The sequence below is a fragment of the Castor canadensis genome, chromosome 13, assembly GCF_047511655.1.
Source record: "Castor canadensis chromosome 13, mCasCan1.hap1v2, whole genome shotgun sequence".
Lineage (NCBI taxonomy): Eukaryota > Metazoa > Chordata > Mammalia > Rodentia > Castoridae > Castor > Castor canadensis.
Window position 1 is genome coordinate 122,317,782 of NC_133398.1, and position 15,654 is coordinate 122,333,435.

A 15,654-nucleotide genomic window follows, 5' to 3' on the forward strand; every position below is an offset into this window, starting at 1 on the left:
GGGGGACAGGACGAAGAACCAGAAGGCGCCCACTTAAGAGACGCGCGCTTCGGCCGTGCTGGGGGCGGGACTTGAGTGAGGGGCGGTGCTTGACTGAGAGGCGGGGTTTAAAGTCTTCCCGGAGTGGGCGGGGCCTAGTCAGGGGCGGGACTTAGGGCTCTTGGCCGCGTGGTAACTGAAGCTGGCGGGAGCGGGACTCGGGGTGGAGCCGTAGCCGCAGGGGCGGGGTTTAGTGAGGGGCGGGGCTCAGGGTTTCAGGCAGCGCCGTAACCTAGGACAGCTAGAGAGCGGATTTAACTTAGGGGCGTGGCTTTAGAGTCCTGGCAGGGACGTGACTGACGCTGCGTCGGGAAAGGGCGGGGCTCAGGGCTCACTGCGCGACGTAGCCCAGGGCAAGGGGGCGTGGCTAATTGAGGGCGGGGTTTAGGGCTGGCGGCTGCGTCGCCGTCGCAGCGGGGCGGGACTTAGCGGGAAGAGGCAGGGCGTCAAGCCCGGCTAGAGGGCGGTGGTCACCGGAGCCGGTGGGCCGGGGGGCGGATAGCCGGGGACGGCGGGGCGGCGCCGTGTCCGCCGCCATGACAGGTGAGCGAAGGGCCAGACCCGCGGCTGGAGCCGAGTGACCTTGGTTGTCAGCTGTCGGCGGCGACGCGGGTGCAGCCGCGTGAGGTGGCGGGGGTCTCCTAGGCTCCACGATACCGGACCGTGGGCTCCGGGGGTCTTGGGGCATGGAGGGTGGGGCGCCAGGTGCGGGTCCAAGCAGGTGCAGTAGCAGGTAAGCTCGAGCGCAGGTGCACGGCCACTGTCGGGGCTCTGTCGCTGCACCTGCGGCTTGGGGAGGCGTCCCGGGGTGGCATTGGGTCTGAGTGAGAAAGTGTGATTCTGGCACAGAGATACAGCGGTCATCCCGACAAGTAACCCCCGACGAAGAGGCGGAACGGGAGTTGCAATCCTGGGCAGTGTGTGATACCCGTGGGACTCTTGTGCTTCCTACTACCTTGGGGGACGCACGGAGACTCCAGCCGCACCTCTTTGACCCAGACAGGCCTAGGGAGATCGGAGCCAGCTACCGATTTACCCTCATCCCAAGGCTGTTGTGCTCCATGCTTGGAGGTCCCAGCTCAGCCATCCCCCTTCCTCGGGTCTGGGGACCCGCCCACCTTCTTCCTGATTCCCAGCAGCTGGGCTGCTTTATGGACTTTGTCCTGCGAGAGAAGTCCGTGAGGGTGTTGAGGGGGCCAGTGAGGAACCCCATGGCAAAGTGATCTGGGAAAACGGGGGCTACCAAATACCACACTTTTGTTCCTGAGGGTGTCGATTTTCTGCTTCATGTGATAGAAGTCTGGGAGTGATGCAGAGGGTCAGAGTGGCCCCAGAATTCCCCAGTTTTCTCTCCTTATAGCTTACTGGGTTTCATGGGCTGGAACCTGGTGACTTCCAGGACACCAGGCTAGAGGAGATCCCAGGTGCCACCTGCTCCACTTTTGTCAACCCTCCAGACTTCTCGTTTATGGCTGCCATTTCTGAGTACCTAACATGCACGGGGCATTGCATTGGCCACTTCCTGTCCAGAATGGCCATATGGGGCCAGGTGGTATCTCATGCCTTTGTACAGATGGGGAAACAAAATTTAAGATTGTGCAGTTGCCCCAGGCCACTCTGCTGGTCCATGGCAGAAGCAGAAGCAGAAGCAGAGACCTGACGCCAGCACGGGTGTCTGTGCCCTATTCCCAGGTCCTTTAGCACATTTATCAGGGTTCCTAAGACACACAGTTTAGAGCAGTGTTGGCCTCCAAGGGACCACTGAGGCAGCCTACCTCTGGGGGTATCAGGCAGTTGGAGACCCTGACATGTGGTGTGGTTGGGCGTTGCCAGGCAGGAAGGCTCAGGGGACTAGAGAACTGAGTAAGGGCAGGTGGGACCATCTACCCGAGGGCCTAAATATCAGACCAAGGGCTTTGGTCTGGGCTTATGGTTCAGGCTGGGGTGATGGGTGGTCCTGGTACCAGCTGAGTAGGAAGCGGGAGAAGGGAATTTGGCAGAGACTTGTAGATTTTGTGCAGAGCGATCCATCTTCCTTTATCCGTGAAGACAGCCTGGCCTTTGTTTACCAGGGCCTGGCACCTGGGGCGCGGGAGAGGTCCTTGCTTGCATCTTTTTGTGCTTCCCAGCAGTTTGCATGCACAGCTCATAAGAACCGCAGGAAGTACAGGAAGCCGGTGCCCCAGAGCTGCGCAGCTGGCCTTAGCCCCTGGGCTATGCTGCCTGTGCCAGGTGACTCAGGGCTCCTGTGACTCATGGCTTGTGGGCAGCTGAAGCCTGTCTGGGATAGTGGCTTTCAGGGCAGGAGGAGGCCGCTATAGGGCATTGGCGGCCAACAAACTTTGCCTTTGGGCCTTGAGCTGGTGCCCATTCATTCCATAACTCTTTAGTGAGTTCCTACTGTGTACATATTGGCACAGTGCACAGTGGGGAGACAGCGTTGAACAAGCAGCCTTGGACCTACTCCTGTCTGGCAGGGAGCAGACCCACATAGGTGATTACACAGTTGATGTGTGTGTTAATAGAGAGGTAGACTGTCCGGGTGACAAGAGGTGGCCCCAGAATAGCTAAGCTGGGTCCCTACATTGGATCTGTCTCTTTCTACCTGACTGCAGTCTTATCTTCCTGCTTTGCCTCAGTTTCTCTATCCAGAAATTAGGGTGGTGTGGAAGGATAGTGGTCACAGGTAGGCATAGAGCCCACAGGATGCCCAGCATGTGGGAATTTGACTAGGGTTCATTCTAACTCTTCAGAGAGAGGCTGCAGGCCCTGAAGCCAGACTGTACAATGCTCTTGGCTGTGTGGCCTTGGCAAGTCACTGGGGGTCCCTGGACTACTGCCAAGTCTGTCTTCCACATAGGCTGTTGGGGGCTCAGCCAGCATTCTCAGTCCCCATCTGCCTCCTGCAGATGGCCTCAGGTAGAGATGGTAGCTGTTTGCCCAAAGTGTACGCTTAGGGGAAGCAGAGGCTATGAACCTAGACAACTCCCTCCCTGACTGTGCTCTGGAGGGCAGATGTCTCGGGTAAGGATGTTTTGGTGGGGTCACTTGTGAATGCAGCCCCCATTCTCACATTGTAAGATTTCCTGGTACAGGGCGGGCACACTGACAAGCTGTCTGTACCTGGGCCGTGCAGGGCCCTACAGAGCACAGCCCACTTGAGGGATGTGAGAATTCAGAAGGTAGAAGAATGACCAGCTAGGAGGAAGTAGCAACCAGACGGAGATGTGGGGAAGACAGCCTGAGTCCATGCCCCAAGGATGAAACCAGACAGGGGCCACATCTCCAATACAATGACTCTGTTTTGTAAAAAGTTGACCTTACACAGGTATAGTCTACTTAGAGGCAAATGCACTCTTTTTAATGAACAGTGTGATAAGTTTTGACAGTTGTCTATACCCATGAAACTATCTGCCCAGACAGAATCCAAACAGAACCTTTCTGTCACTCCGAGGGGTCCTTTGTGCTCCTTCTTGGGTAATCTCCACCCAACCCAGGAGTTGATCTGCCTTCTGTGACCCCCAGTTTTTCATTAAGATTCAAAAGTGGAATTTCTCAAATATGGCTTCTGCTTAATTAATAGACTTTATAATTTTTATTTAATTAACTTATTTGTTTTGAGCCAGTCTCTATCTCAGCCTCTCAAGTGGCCGGGGTGATGGGTGTGTGCCCTGTGCCCGGCTCTAAGGCTTCATTTTTTGAGCAGCTTAGTTTACAAAAAATTCACTGAACAATAGTACAGAGGGTCCCTTATACCCTCCTTCCCTTTCCTGTTATTAACATCTTGTGTCAGTACATCACTATTAACCAAAGTCCAGAATTTACATTAGTGTCCACTCCCTGTGCTGTGCATTCTGTGGGTTTGACAAATCATAATGTCCTACATCTACCATTTCAGTAGCATACAGAACAGTTTCATTATAAAAACCCCCTGTACCCCACTTGTTTGTCCTTTCCTCTCCTAACACCAGGCAACCACTGATTTTATTGTCCCCATGGTATTACCTTTTCCATAATATCTTATAATTAGGATCATAAGCTATGGAAGCTTTTCAGACAGGCATGTTATGCTTAGTAATATGCACTTACAGTTCCTACTGTGTCTCTTCATGGCTTTATAGCTCACTTCTTTTGAATACTGAATATTATTTGTTATAGAGATGAACCACTACTTACCTATTCACCTTTCTATGGTAAAATATGCAGAGCACAGAATGCATCATTCTTAACCATTTCATGAATGTTAAATACATTTATATGCTGTCAACTATCACTGCTAAACATTGCCACAACCTTTTTTAAATCCCAAACAAAAATTCTGTACATGTTAAGCAATAATGTCCCTTTCCTCTCTGCCCCAGCTCCTTGTAACCTGCATTCTACTTTCTGCATGAATTTCACTACTCTTAGTCCTGCATATCAATGGGATCATCTATTTATCCTTTTGTGTACAGTTTATCACACTTAGCATCTGTTTTCAAGGTTCATCCATGTTATAACACCCGTGTATTAGAATTTCATCCTTTTCTATGGCTGAGTAATATTCCGTTGTGCATAATATGCGTACACCACAGTTGGGTTATTTCCCCTTTTGGCTATTTTGAATAATGCTGCTGTGGACATAGGTATATCCATTTGAGTCCCTTCTTCCAGTTGGCTACCTAGAAGTAGAATTGCTGGATTATATTGTAGTTATGTTTAAATTTTTTTTTGGCAGTACTGTGGTTTGAACTCAGGACCTCCTGCTTGCTAGGCAGGTGTTCTATCACTTGAGCCATACTTCTAGCCTCTTTTTGCTTCAGTTATTTTTCAGGTAGTGTCTCATGTTTTTGCCTGGTGCTATCCTCCTACCTGTCTACTGTATAGCTGGGATGACAGGCATGTACTACCACACCCAGCTTACTGACTGAGATGAGGTCTTGCTAACTTTTTGCCTGGGCTGGCTTTGAACCAAGTAGGATTACAGTCATGGGCAACCATGCTGGGCCTGTGTTTTAAGTCTTTGAGGAATTGCCGTGCTATTTCCCACAGTGGCTGTATATATCATTTTACACTTCCACTGGCAATGCACAAGTGTTTGAATGCTTTACATCTTCCTGAACACATTTATTTTAGTATGTAGGTATCCTAGTGAGCATGAAAGGGTCTCTTGTGGTTTTGATTTGCATTTCCCTGAAGACTAACAATGCTAAGCATCTTTTGTGTGATTATCTGCCAATCGTACATCCTCTTCAGAGAAATGCCTGCTCACCTCCTTTGCCCATGTTTACATTGGGTTGTTTGTATCTTTTGTTGTTGAGTTGTGGGAGTTCTTCACATAGCCTGAAGATTAAACCCTTAGGAGATACATGCCTTGCAAGTATTGTCTCCCCCTTCTGAGTTTTCTTTTTCACTCTCTTTTTTCTACTCCTATTTTCACTCAAAATAGATTCTGGATTCTCTCATACTGTCCCATTGGTCTGTATGTCTGTCTTTATGCCAGAACCACCTTGTTTTGATTCCTGTAGCTTTTTAGTCAGTTTTGAAGTCAGAAACTATGAGTCTTCCAACTTTGTTGTTGTTCTTCTTAAAGAATGTTTTAGCTATACAGGTGCCTTGAAAGTCCAGGAATTTCAGGATGAATTTTTCTGTTTCGGCCATAAAACACTTGGGGCTTTGATAGGGATTACATTGACTCTAGATTGCTTTGGGTGGTATTATCATTGTAACATGATTGTCTTCTAGTCCATGAACCTGAGATATCTTTCTTTTTTTTAGATCTTTCATTTTTTTCAGCATTGTTTTTGTAGTTTTCAGTGTATAAATCTTTTGCCTTTTTGATTAGACTTGTTTCTATTTTATACATTTCAATGCCATTGTAAGTGGAATTGTTTACTTTATTTTTGTGTTATTCATTGTTAGTCCATAGAAATGAAACTGAGTTTTGTAGATTGACTTTGTATGGCTTGCTGCATACATTAACTAGCTCTAGCAACTTTACCAGCTGGGGGTGTGGCTCGTGGTAGAGCACCTGCCTAGTAAGTGTGAGGTACTGAGTTCAAACCCCAGTATCACAGAAAAAAAAGATTACAAATTAAAAAAACTTTGAGATTTTCTACATATAAAATCATGTCATCTGTGAATAAAGATGGTTTTAGTTCTTCCTTTCCAATTTGGATGCCTTTTATTTCCTTCTCCTTTTCTTGCCTAGTTGCTCAGGGAAAAACTTCCCAAACCACATTGAGTGGAAGTAGCTAAAGAAGAGAGACCTTGTCTTGTTCCTGACCTGGTGGAAAAGCCTTCACTCACTCACCATGGAGTGTGATACTGGCTGTGAGGTTTTCAAATACGGCCTTCATCGTGTTGAGGAAGTTTCCTTCTGTCTTAGTCTGTTTCCTGATATTAGATAACTTATAATAAACAGAAATGTATCCTCTCATGGGGGCTAAGAAGTCCCAGATCAAGGGCCAGCACCTGGGAAGGGCCTTCTTGCTGTGTCACATCATGGTAGAAGGTAGAAGAGCAAGAGAGGGCAAGAGAGAAAGATGGTGAACTTGTAACCTCAAGGCTTTTTATAGTTTATGCTAATCCATTATAGTTGGGAGCCTCCCCGCCCCCAATTAGGTCCCATCTTCCCACACTGTTGTCCTGGGCAAGAAGTTTCTAACACATGCAGGTTCAAACCCTAGCAACTTGTGTTTATATCAGCAAAGGGTGTTGAGTTTTGTCAGATGCTTTTTCTGCTTCAATTGAAATGATCATTTATTTTTTCCCTTCATTCTGTTAAAAATGGTCTATCACATTGACTTGCATTTGTATGTTGAACCATCATTGCATTACAGGAATAAATCAGGTATAATCCTTTTATTGTGCTGATGAATTTGGCTTACTAGTATTATGTCAAGGATTTTTGCATCAATATACATAAAGGGTATTCTCCTGTCTCTTTTGCTTTTTTGGTGGTGGTACCTGGGATTGAACCCGAGGCCTCAAGCTTGCTAGGCAGGCTTAAGCCACACCACTTAAGCCACACCTCCAGTCCAAGGGTAATCTTCTGTAACTTATTTTCTTGTTTTGACTTTGTCTGGTTTGGGTATCATGGTAATTTGACCTCATGTAATGAGTTGTGACAGTTTCCCTCCCCTTCAGTTTCTTGGAAGAGTTTAGGAAGGATTGGTGTTGGTTCATTTTTAAATGTTTGGTAGAATTCACCAGTGAAACCATCTGGTCCTGGGCTTTTCTTTCTTGGCACAGTTTTGATTACCAGATAAACCTCCTTACTAGTTACAGCTCTGTTCAAATTTCCTATTTCTTCATGATTCAGTTTTGGTAGAGGGTATGTTTTTAGGAATTTTTTCATTTTATTTAGGGGTTTTTTTTTTTTTTGGTAGTACTGGGGTTTGAACTCAAGACCTCACTCTTGCTAAGCAGGCACTCTACTACTTGAGCCACTCTACCAGCTTTCATTTCATTTAGATTATCTAATTTTTTGGTATACAAAGGTATATAGTATTTTTTTTTTTTTTGGTGAGATTGGGGTTTGAACACAGAGCTTAATACTCACAAAGCAGACACTCTACCACTTGAGCCACACCTCAAGTCCATTTTGCTCTGGTTATTTTGGAGATTGGGTCTCACAAGCTATTTGCCCAGGCTGGCCTCAAACTGGGATCCTCCTGGCCTCAGTGTCCCAAGGAGCTAGGATTACAGGTATGAACTACCGGCACCTGGCCATAGTATTCTTTTATAATCCTTTTTACTTTTGTAAAATTCATAGCAACGTGCCCCATTTTCTTTTTCTTTTCTTTCCTTTTTTTTGAGACAGGATCTTACTGTGTAGTCTAAGCTGGCCTTGAATTCACAATCCTGCTGCCTCAGCCTCCTGAGTGCTGGCTGAGGCATGCACCATAAAATCTGGTAATCCCCATTTTTATTTCTGATATTAGTTGTTGTTTTCTCAGTTCTAGAGTTGGAACTCTGGGCTTCAAGCTTGCAAAGCAGGAACTTTACTGGCTTACTACTTGAGCCACACCTCCAGTCCTATAGTTTGCCTTCTGATATTGATCTCTAGCTTCATTCCTTGTGATCAGAAAAATATCCTTTGCAATGATTTCAGTCTTTTTTAATATATTAAGACCTACCTTGTGGCCAAAGACTTGTTTGATCCTGGAGGATGGTCCATGTACACTTGAGAAAAATGTGTATTCTCTATTATTGGATGGAGTGTTCTGTATATGTCTTTTAGGTCTAATTGTTTATGGTATTGTTCAAGTCCTCTATTTCCACATTGATCTTTTGTCTGATGGTTCTATCTGTTATGGAAAGTGGTATATTAAAGTCTCCAGTTATTATAATAAATCTCTCTGTTTCTCCCTTCAATTCTCTCAATATTTGCTGCATATGTTTGGAGGATTATATATACATATATGTATATATATATGTGTGTGTGTGCATGTATATATAATTGCTATATTCCTGATGAATCAACCCTTTTATTAATATATGACATTTTTGACTCTTAGCTTTTTTTTTTTTTTTTTTGTGGGACTGGGGTTTGAATTCAGTACTTCATGCTTGCAAAGCAGGTTTTCTGCCGCTTGAGCCACACCTCCAGTCCGTTTTGCTCTGGTTATTTTTGGAGATGGCAGTCTTGCAAACTATTTCCCTGGGCTGGGCTTGAACCTTGATCCTTCTGATCTTAGCCTCACAAATAGCTAGGACTACAGGCATGTGCCCAGCTCTTAGATGGTTTTTGACAAAGTTTATCTTGTCTAATATTAGGATAGTCAACCCTGGTCTCTTTTGTTCCTTATTAATGTGGATCTTCTTATATCCTTTTATTTTCAACCTGTATGTGCCTTGAGATCTACGTTAGTCTCTTATACACAGCATATAGCTGATTATATGTTTTGAAGTCTATCAAAATGTGCCTTTTGATTAGAGAGTTTAACCTATTTACATTTAAAGTAATTGTTGATAAGGGATGACTTATTTCTGCCATTTTGCTGTTGGTTTTCTGTTTGTCTTAGAGCTTTTAAGGTTCTCATTTCTTCCATTTCTGCCTTCTTTTATATTCAGTTGATTTTTTTTATAGTAACACATTTTTATTCTCTTCTTCCCTTTTGTGTATAATCTGTAGATATTTCTTTGTGGTTAATATGAAGATTGCATATAATATTGTAAAGTTATAACAATGTAATTTGAATGATACCAATCTAAGCTCAGTGGCATACAAAAAAAAGTTCTCCTGTGAAGTTCCATTCCCTCCCCCCCAGCCTCTGTGTACTTGGGGCTGTGGGACACATGGCCACAGGTTAGTAAGGCAGTGCACCTGTTCAGTTTCCATAGGGACCCTGTACCTGCCAACTTCCTGTCCATCCCTTAGCTTTAAGGACCTGTCCTATGGAGCTGTGTGTGTGTGTGTGTGTGTGTGTGTGTGTGTGTGTGTGTATTGCTGGGGATCCAACCTAGGGCCTTGTGCTTACCTAGCAAGTGCTGTACCACACAGCTGCATCCCCAGCCCCATCGACATTCTTAATGAGGAAGGCAGTGCAACAGCGATGCTTTATGGGTGATTCTAAGAGAGAAGACAAAACCTAAAGCATCCCCAGCTCTGGGGGGGACGGTCTTGCTGTTTGCTGTGAGGGGAGCTTCATAAGGCCTTCCAGACACGCTTCATCCCCAGTGATGCCAGCGAGGTTACCCTGAGCCCTGTGTTCCTGCGTCTACATAGCTGGGGGAGGGGGTGGTGGTGGTGGTGCTGCAGTGCCCATGTCTCTGAGCTCCTTGTGGCCTCCCCAGGCCCCAACTATTTCCAGATGGCCCCGTGGAAAGTGTATTCTTTACCTTTCTGAGTCTGTGTTCTGTAGTGAGCCCTTAGGCATGGAAGAGGGACCAGAGAATGCAGGGAACCTTTCTGGGTCCCTACTGCACCTGTCCACGTCCAACTTCTGGTGAGGTGGGTCAACAAAGTAGGTAACTTTCCCTGTGTGCGATGGCCACCGTGTGATGTCTGCCATCCTGCAAGTGTGCCCTCCAGAGAGATCATCGCCCTTCCAGCAGCTCAGCACCAAGGCCGCCATCTTTGGTCCCCCTTGGGACTGCACTGGTTCACAACCTATACTCCCGCATGTGTTGTAGATCAGACCTACTGTGACCGCCTGGTGCAGGACACGCCTTTCCTGACGGGCCAGGGGTGCCTGAGCGAGCAGCAGGTAGACAGGATCATCCTTCAGCTGAACCGCTACTACCCACAGATCCTCACCAACAAGGAGGCTGAAAAGGTGCTGAGGAGGTGAGGGTGGGGGTTTCCCTTCCTTTCTAGGCTCGGAGAAGCTGGCCGCTGGTGCACGGTCATTTTCTCAAGAGATGTCACACCAGCTGTTTCAGGAGAGCTTATAGGTGACATGCTTACATCTGGGCACCAGGCTGCCAGAGCTTGATACTGTCTGGTGACAAGCTTTCTGTGCCTCAGTCTCTTCATATGTCATATGTCTGCTGTGACCACACCCCACAACATGTGACAACATTCCAGATTGGGGGAGCAGAGGGAGAGCTGAGGATGCAAGGATCAAAAGGCCTAGTGTTACCCTGGTGCCACATGGTGGTTCTTCACTCTGCATTTTCCAGAGGTTCAAAGACTTGCTGCCTTTTTCTCTTTGTTTCTTCCTGTGTGTGTGAGGCTAGAAGACTCGACCCTACATAGGTGGGCATTGGAGGCTCTTAAGCAAGCAGGCGCTGAGTCCATCCACAGCTGGGCTCATTCTGCCTCACTCAGTATCTGACGGTCACGTGCCTAGGGTCACCCATCTCAGGGCTGGCCTCTCAGAGCAGTGCCACACTGGCTCTGCTTTAGGTAGCATGTGAGATGCTCTGTTCTGGGAGGTCTAATCCCACCTACTTTCCCAGGCCTGGGGGACCCGAGAGGCCCCAGGTTTCAGGGGTGCTCCCTGGAAGCTGTCACTGAGAGTGAAGCAGACAGGGAGTGGGTACCAGTGACTTGCCTGGGTTTGTGGGGTCCAGGTCCTGCCCTCTGGTTGCCCTATTAGGTGGCCCTGAGTGAGTCCTTTCCTCTCTTAGAGCTGCAGTTTCCTTACCCGTCGTGGGGGGGTCACCGTTCTATTTGCAGGACTGTCTGAGGTTTGGGTCCTCTCCTGGAACAGACAGGATTGGCCAGGATAGAATAGGTGTCAGCCCAGGCCTGCTTCTGGTTCAGACATTGCCTACGTTACGAGAGTACAGTGATTTAAAATGTAAAGGCTCAAGTTCCCCTCATCACAGCAACTAGAAGTCTAACACGTGCTCAGTTGTGAAGTTTTGAAATTTCAGATGTTTAAACAAGGAAAAGAGGAACCACTCAGTGCCCACATCACAAGCTTCCTCACAGGCATCCAAGATTCTGTGTTTGCAGTTTCCTGGTTCTCATGGCTCAATTCCATTACCATGTAGTCTCATACACTGCCACCAGGGGGCAGCACCAGGCCACAGCTTCCTGGGCCCTGCCAAACGCTCTGTCTGCAGACCTTTACACAACTCCATGTTTATTCATCAAATGCATCGGAAGAACCAGTTCTTTTCTCAGCTAATTTTCTAAATACATGAATCAGGTTCCTATGACCAAATACTAGCAGTTATCATTATGTCATTACTTTAATTCCCTGCAATGACCCTCCCATATGGGTTTATTACTCCCTTTTAACAAGTCTCCGAGGATTGAAGGGACTTACTGAAGTCACACAGGAAGCCACACTGGGTCCCATCACTTAGGATGACAGCCCTCCACACCCCGTGGCAGTGTTGGGCACCATGTAGGTATGGTGAGAGGCCATGGAGGTTCTAATACCCAAAGAGGATGCTGAGGCTGGGGGCCCAAGCCCAGTGCCCCACCCTGACCCACAGCTGCCCACCTCCAGCCGGCCCTTCCTTCCACCCCCCAGTTCCGGAACCCCAAGGCATCCCTGCGCGTGCGGCTCTGTGACCTCCTGAGCCACCTACAGCGGAGTGGTGAGCGACACTGCCAGGAGTTCTACCGAGCCCTGTACATCCACGCCCAGCCCTTGCACAGCCGCCTGCCCAGCCGCCACGCTTTGCGTAAGTCTTGCCTCTTCACCATCAATGATTCCTCCACTCTGGGCCAGGGAGGGCATCCTGCTGGCTGGTGATGGCTTGGACATTCTCAGTGCCCATGTGAGTCTGCAGTAACCCAGGCCTGGGCATCTCCTCCCTCCTAGCACCTCCCAGAGACCACCCTGTGGCCTCCCAGGAAGAGTGTCCTGGACATGGCAGATCTCCCCTCAACACGCACACACTTCCTAACTCCCTCGCTCTCTTTCTCTCTGTCTCTCTCTCTGTCTCCCTCTCTCTGTCTTTCTCCCTCTCTCCTTTCTGTCTCTCCCTCTCTCTCCTTCTTTCTCTCCCTGTCCCTCTTTCTCATGCTGGTTTTCACACTGTGACCTATATCTCATACTTCTGGTCCTCCTCTTCTACCGTCATTCTCATGAGGTAGTCTTAATTTCCATGCTGACAGCAGCCTTGTCTTCACAGCCACGTGGTGCTCCTAGGCCATCCCAGGCTGGATTTACCCCAGCCAACAGCCTACACTGAGGTTGTGTCCACTTTTTGCAGCAGCCAGTCCATGCATGGGGCTTCTGTGGGGTGTCCTCAGGTGCAGATGGCTGGTCAGAGGCTTGTGCCCTACTGGTTTTGGGGGTCCCAAGGATCTGGGGTCCTCTGAGCTGTTGGGACCAGAGAGGGCACAGCAAGGCAGGGATGGTGGCTCCATTCCAAGGCCTCTGTGCTTGGCCCCAGGAGGAAGGACTGCTGTCCCCAGTCAGAGGGATAAAGTGGTTTAGCTCAAGCCCCTCAGCCAGGACTCTGGACCAGTATCTCTGATCCCAGGAAATCCTCCCCAGGCCTCACAGGACACAGTGGATGCTTGAGGGCAGGTGAACAGGCCCTCTCACCCCAGCTGAGTGCTCCACGGGTCCTCCAGAGCACAGCTGAGCTGAGCCACACCCCTGTGGGAGGTAAAGCACCTTCCATGGCTCCCAGGTGCCCCCAAGACCTGTCCGGCTGGTGGGCTGCCTGGAGAGGCCCCATGGGAAGGTCTGGGGTGAAAGCCCCCTGCCTGCCCTATCTGGCCAGGCAGCCCATGATGACAGCAGTCGGGCTCTCAACAGTGGATATTTATGTTACATTTGGTGTCTTGAGGCCAATAGGGAATGATGGCCCTGGATGTCACAGGAACTGGAGCAAAGGAGAAGACCCAAAACCATGTGGGTTCCCACGGGGTGATCCTGTGTGCTCAGGCCTGGCCCTTGACTAACCACGCTCTGTGATTTTGTTTCCAGAGAACCCAGAGTGCACAGAGCTTGACTGGGGCAGCGAGAGCCGCCAGCTGAGTGATAGGGGTAACGCCCCCCGCTGCCTCCTCTCTCTCTCCCTCTCTCTCTCTCCCCCCAAGGCTCTATCTCTGTCCCAGGGGCTTCTCTATCCCAAGTCGGGCTCCACTCCTGCCTTTCTGTTGGTGGACAGTCCCCTGAGGTCTGCACTTGCTGGCTCAGCACAGGGGCTGTTCACACTGCTTTTTCCCCAGGACCCATGAGTTTCCTGGCGGGCCTCGGCCTGGCCGCAGGACTGGCCCTCCTCCTCTACTGCTGCCCTCCAGGTGGGTGCAGGTGTCTCATGAGACCCAGACAAACTGGGCTCCCAAACCTGCCAGGAGGAGGGTGGGGCCCGGTGTGCACTCACACAGTCCCACATACTGAAGACCTGTGGGTTCCTCTGCCGCGGGGGAGCTGTAGGCTCACTTCTGCACCAATTCTTGTCTTTTAACTCAAATGCCAAGACCGTGTGTGAGCAGCAGGGCACAACGGTGCTAGTGCCCAGGCTGCTCTGTCTCCTGCAGGACACAGGAGACCTGGACAGCTCATTGTCGTGGCTGGGTCTTGGATCTCTGCCATCCCCCTTTGTCTTCCAGACTACAAGGTGCTGCCAGGGGCCCGGCGCGTCCTTGGCTTCTCGCCCATCATCATCGACAGGCATGTCAGCCGCTACCTACTGGCCTTCCTGGCAGATGACCTGGCAGCGCTCTGATGAACCTAGACCCTGGGCCTTACCCACTGCTCAACCAAAGAATCCCCTGGCTGCCTATTGCTGGGCTGGCCCTTCTTTTTCTAAATGCTCATTTTTCACTATTTATAATTTCTATAAGAAAAGCACAACACCTTTGCCCTGCAAGGTGCCTAATGACATTAAAGGCTGAAGTTGTCTCGTCCTGTCTCACTCCCTTGTCTGGGAGGGTTCCTACTGGGGGGTCCCAGGCCCCAGGGTGCTCCTGGTTTTGTCGAGTCTAGCCATTGGCCCAGGTCTTCCCTTCCCTGCTTAGACATCTCCCTCACTGACTCTGCCCACTTACCCTACTGTTCCCACCCCCAAGATGTCCCACACCATCCCCCTCTCCCTCAGATGTCCCCCTACACTGTCTCCTCCCTTGATGCACCTCAGCCTTCTTAGCTACTGCATAGTGGCCCTCACCTGGTCTTATTGTCCAGCCCACAGGTCCAGCTGGGGAGGATGGACTGTGGTAGCTGGCCGGACAGTTCCAAGCCCTGCCTGGTGGGACCTCCCTGCTGCTGACTCTGTGAACCCCAGAGCTGGCCACTGGGTTTTGGGCAGCAGTGGATGCCATGGGCCTCCAGCAGGGCATTATGTGTGTTAGCTCCGAGTCCTCCAACAACCCTAGAAGGTGGGGACCATTATCCCCTATTTTGCTGATGAGGAAATGGCCCAGAGAAAGGGTTGCTGCCCAGGGTCACAGTCACTCAGCCATTAGGGGAGATGGGCTATCAGGCCAGGTTTGAACTCAGTCCACCTTGTCCCTGTTCCTTTCCCATGAGTGTCCTCACCCTCCTCACTGGTGCCTTTGGCCTGTGGTCACTGATTAGTGACCACACCAGAGTCTCAGCTTCTCCACACCCCTGGCCAGCCACTATGTCCAGGGAATGCAGGTGCCAACGGAGCTGGGCCCTCGAGCCCATGTCCCATCTTCTATCAAAGGTAGATGAGGTGTCAGTGCCACCAAGGATGGGCCAGGAAGGTCCAAGGACCTGGCTGCAGGTTACAGCCTTCGGCAGGAAATATACAGTCCTAGTCACTGACCCACAAGGGCCACCCTGCCCAGCTGGGAGGGGATCTAGATTGAGAACACAGCAGTCTGCAGAATCATTTCTGTCATTAGGTGTGTGAAATGCCGTGGTGCGTGTGAGGTTCTGGACTCTGCTTCTCATGACCTCCCCTAGGCCACAGCCCAGAGCCAGGGCCCCTGCCGTCTGGGATGGATCCCTGCTCCCACTGAATTTGGCTGTGCCTGGCCAGTCTCCACTGCTGGCCTCAGCCTCAGGATCTGTCCTAGAAATGTGCCAGTGGACACCAGAGGTGAACACACAAGTCAGAAGGCTGGGCACTTTGCCTTTGGCTTCCATGGTCAGACCTCCTCGAGGGCCTCCTACCTTAGGCAGCTCCTCTGACTACCCATGGCTGGGGCCTTAAGACACTCCCCAGCCCTCAGCTATGGCTCCACCCAGTCGCAGCCTCTCCCTGGGGACCACAGTACCACCCTCACCTTACAGATAAGGA

General features: G+C 49.7%; 1 protein-coding gene across 5 annotated transcripts; it reads left to right on the top strand.

Moving 5' to 3' along the window:
- Positions 1–427: 427 nt before the first annotated feature.
- Card19 (caspase recruitment domain family member 19) lies at positions 428–14,290 on the top strand. 5 transcript variants are annotated; one of them, XM_074052509.1, is made up of 6 exons: positions 428–582; positions 10,159–10,301; positions 11,931–12,108; positions 13,368–13,427; positions 13,613–13,684; positions 13,997–14,290. In XM_074052509.1, exons 1-6 carry the CDS (start codon positions 576–578, stop codon positions 14,110–14,112), a joined length of 576 nt encoding a protein of 191 aa, XP_073908610.1. In that variant the 5' UTR covers positions 428–575; the 3' UTR covers positions 14,113–14,290. The 5 variants fall into 5 exon arrangements, with proteins under 5 accessions (XP_073908610.1, XP_020042084.1, XP_073908611.1 ...); XM_020186495.2 differs by having other exon boundaries at positions 11,955–12,108; XM_074052510.1 differs by lacking the exon at positions 13,368–13,427.
- Positions 14,291–15,654: the final 1,364 nt, after the last annotated feature.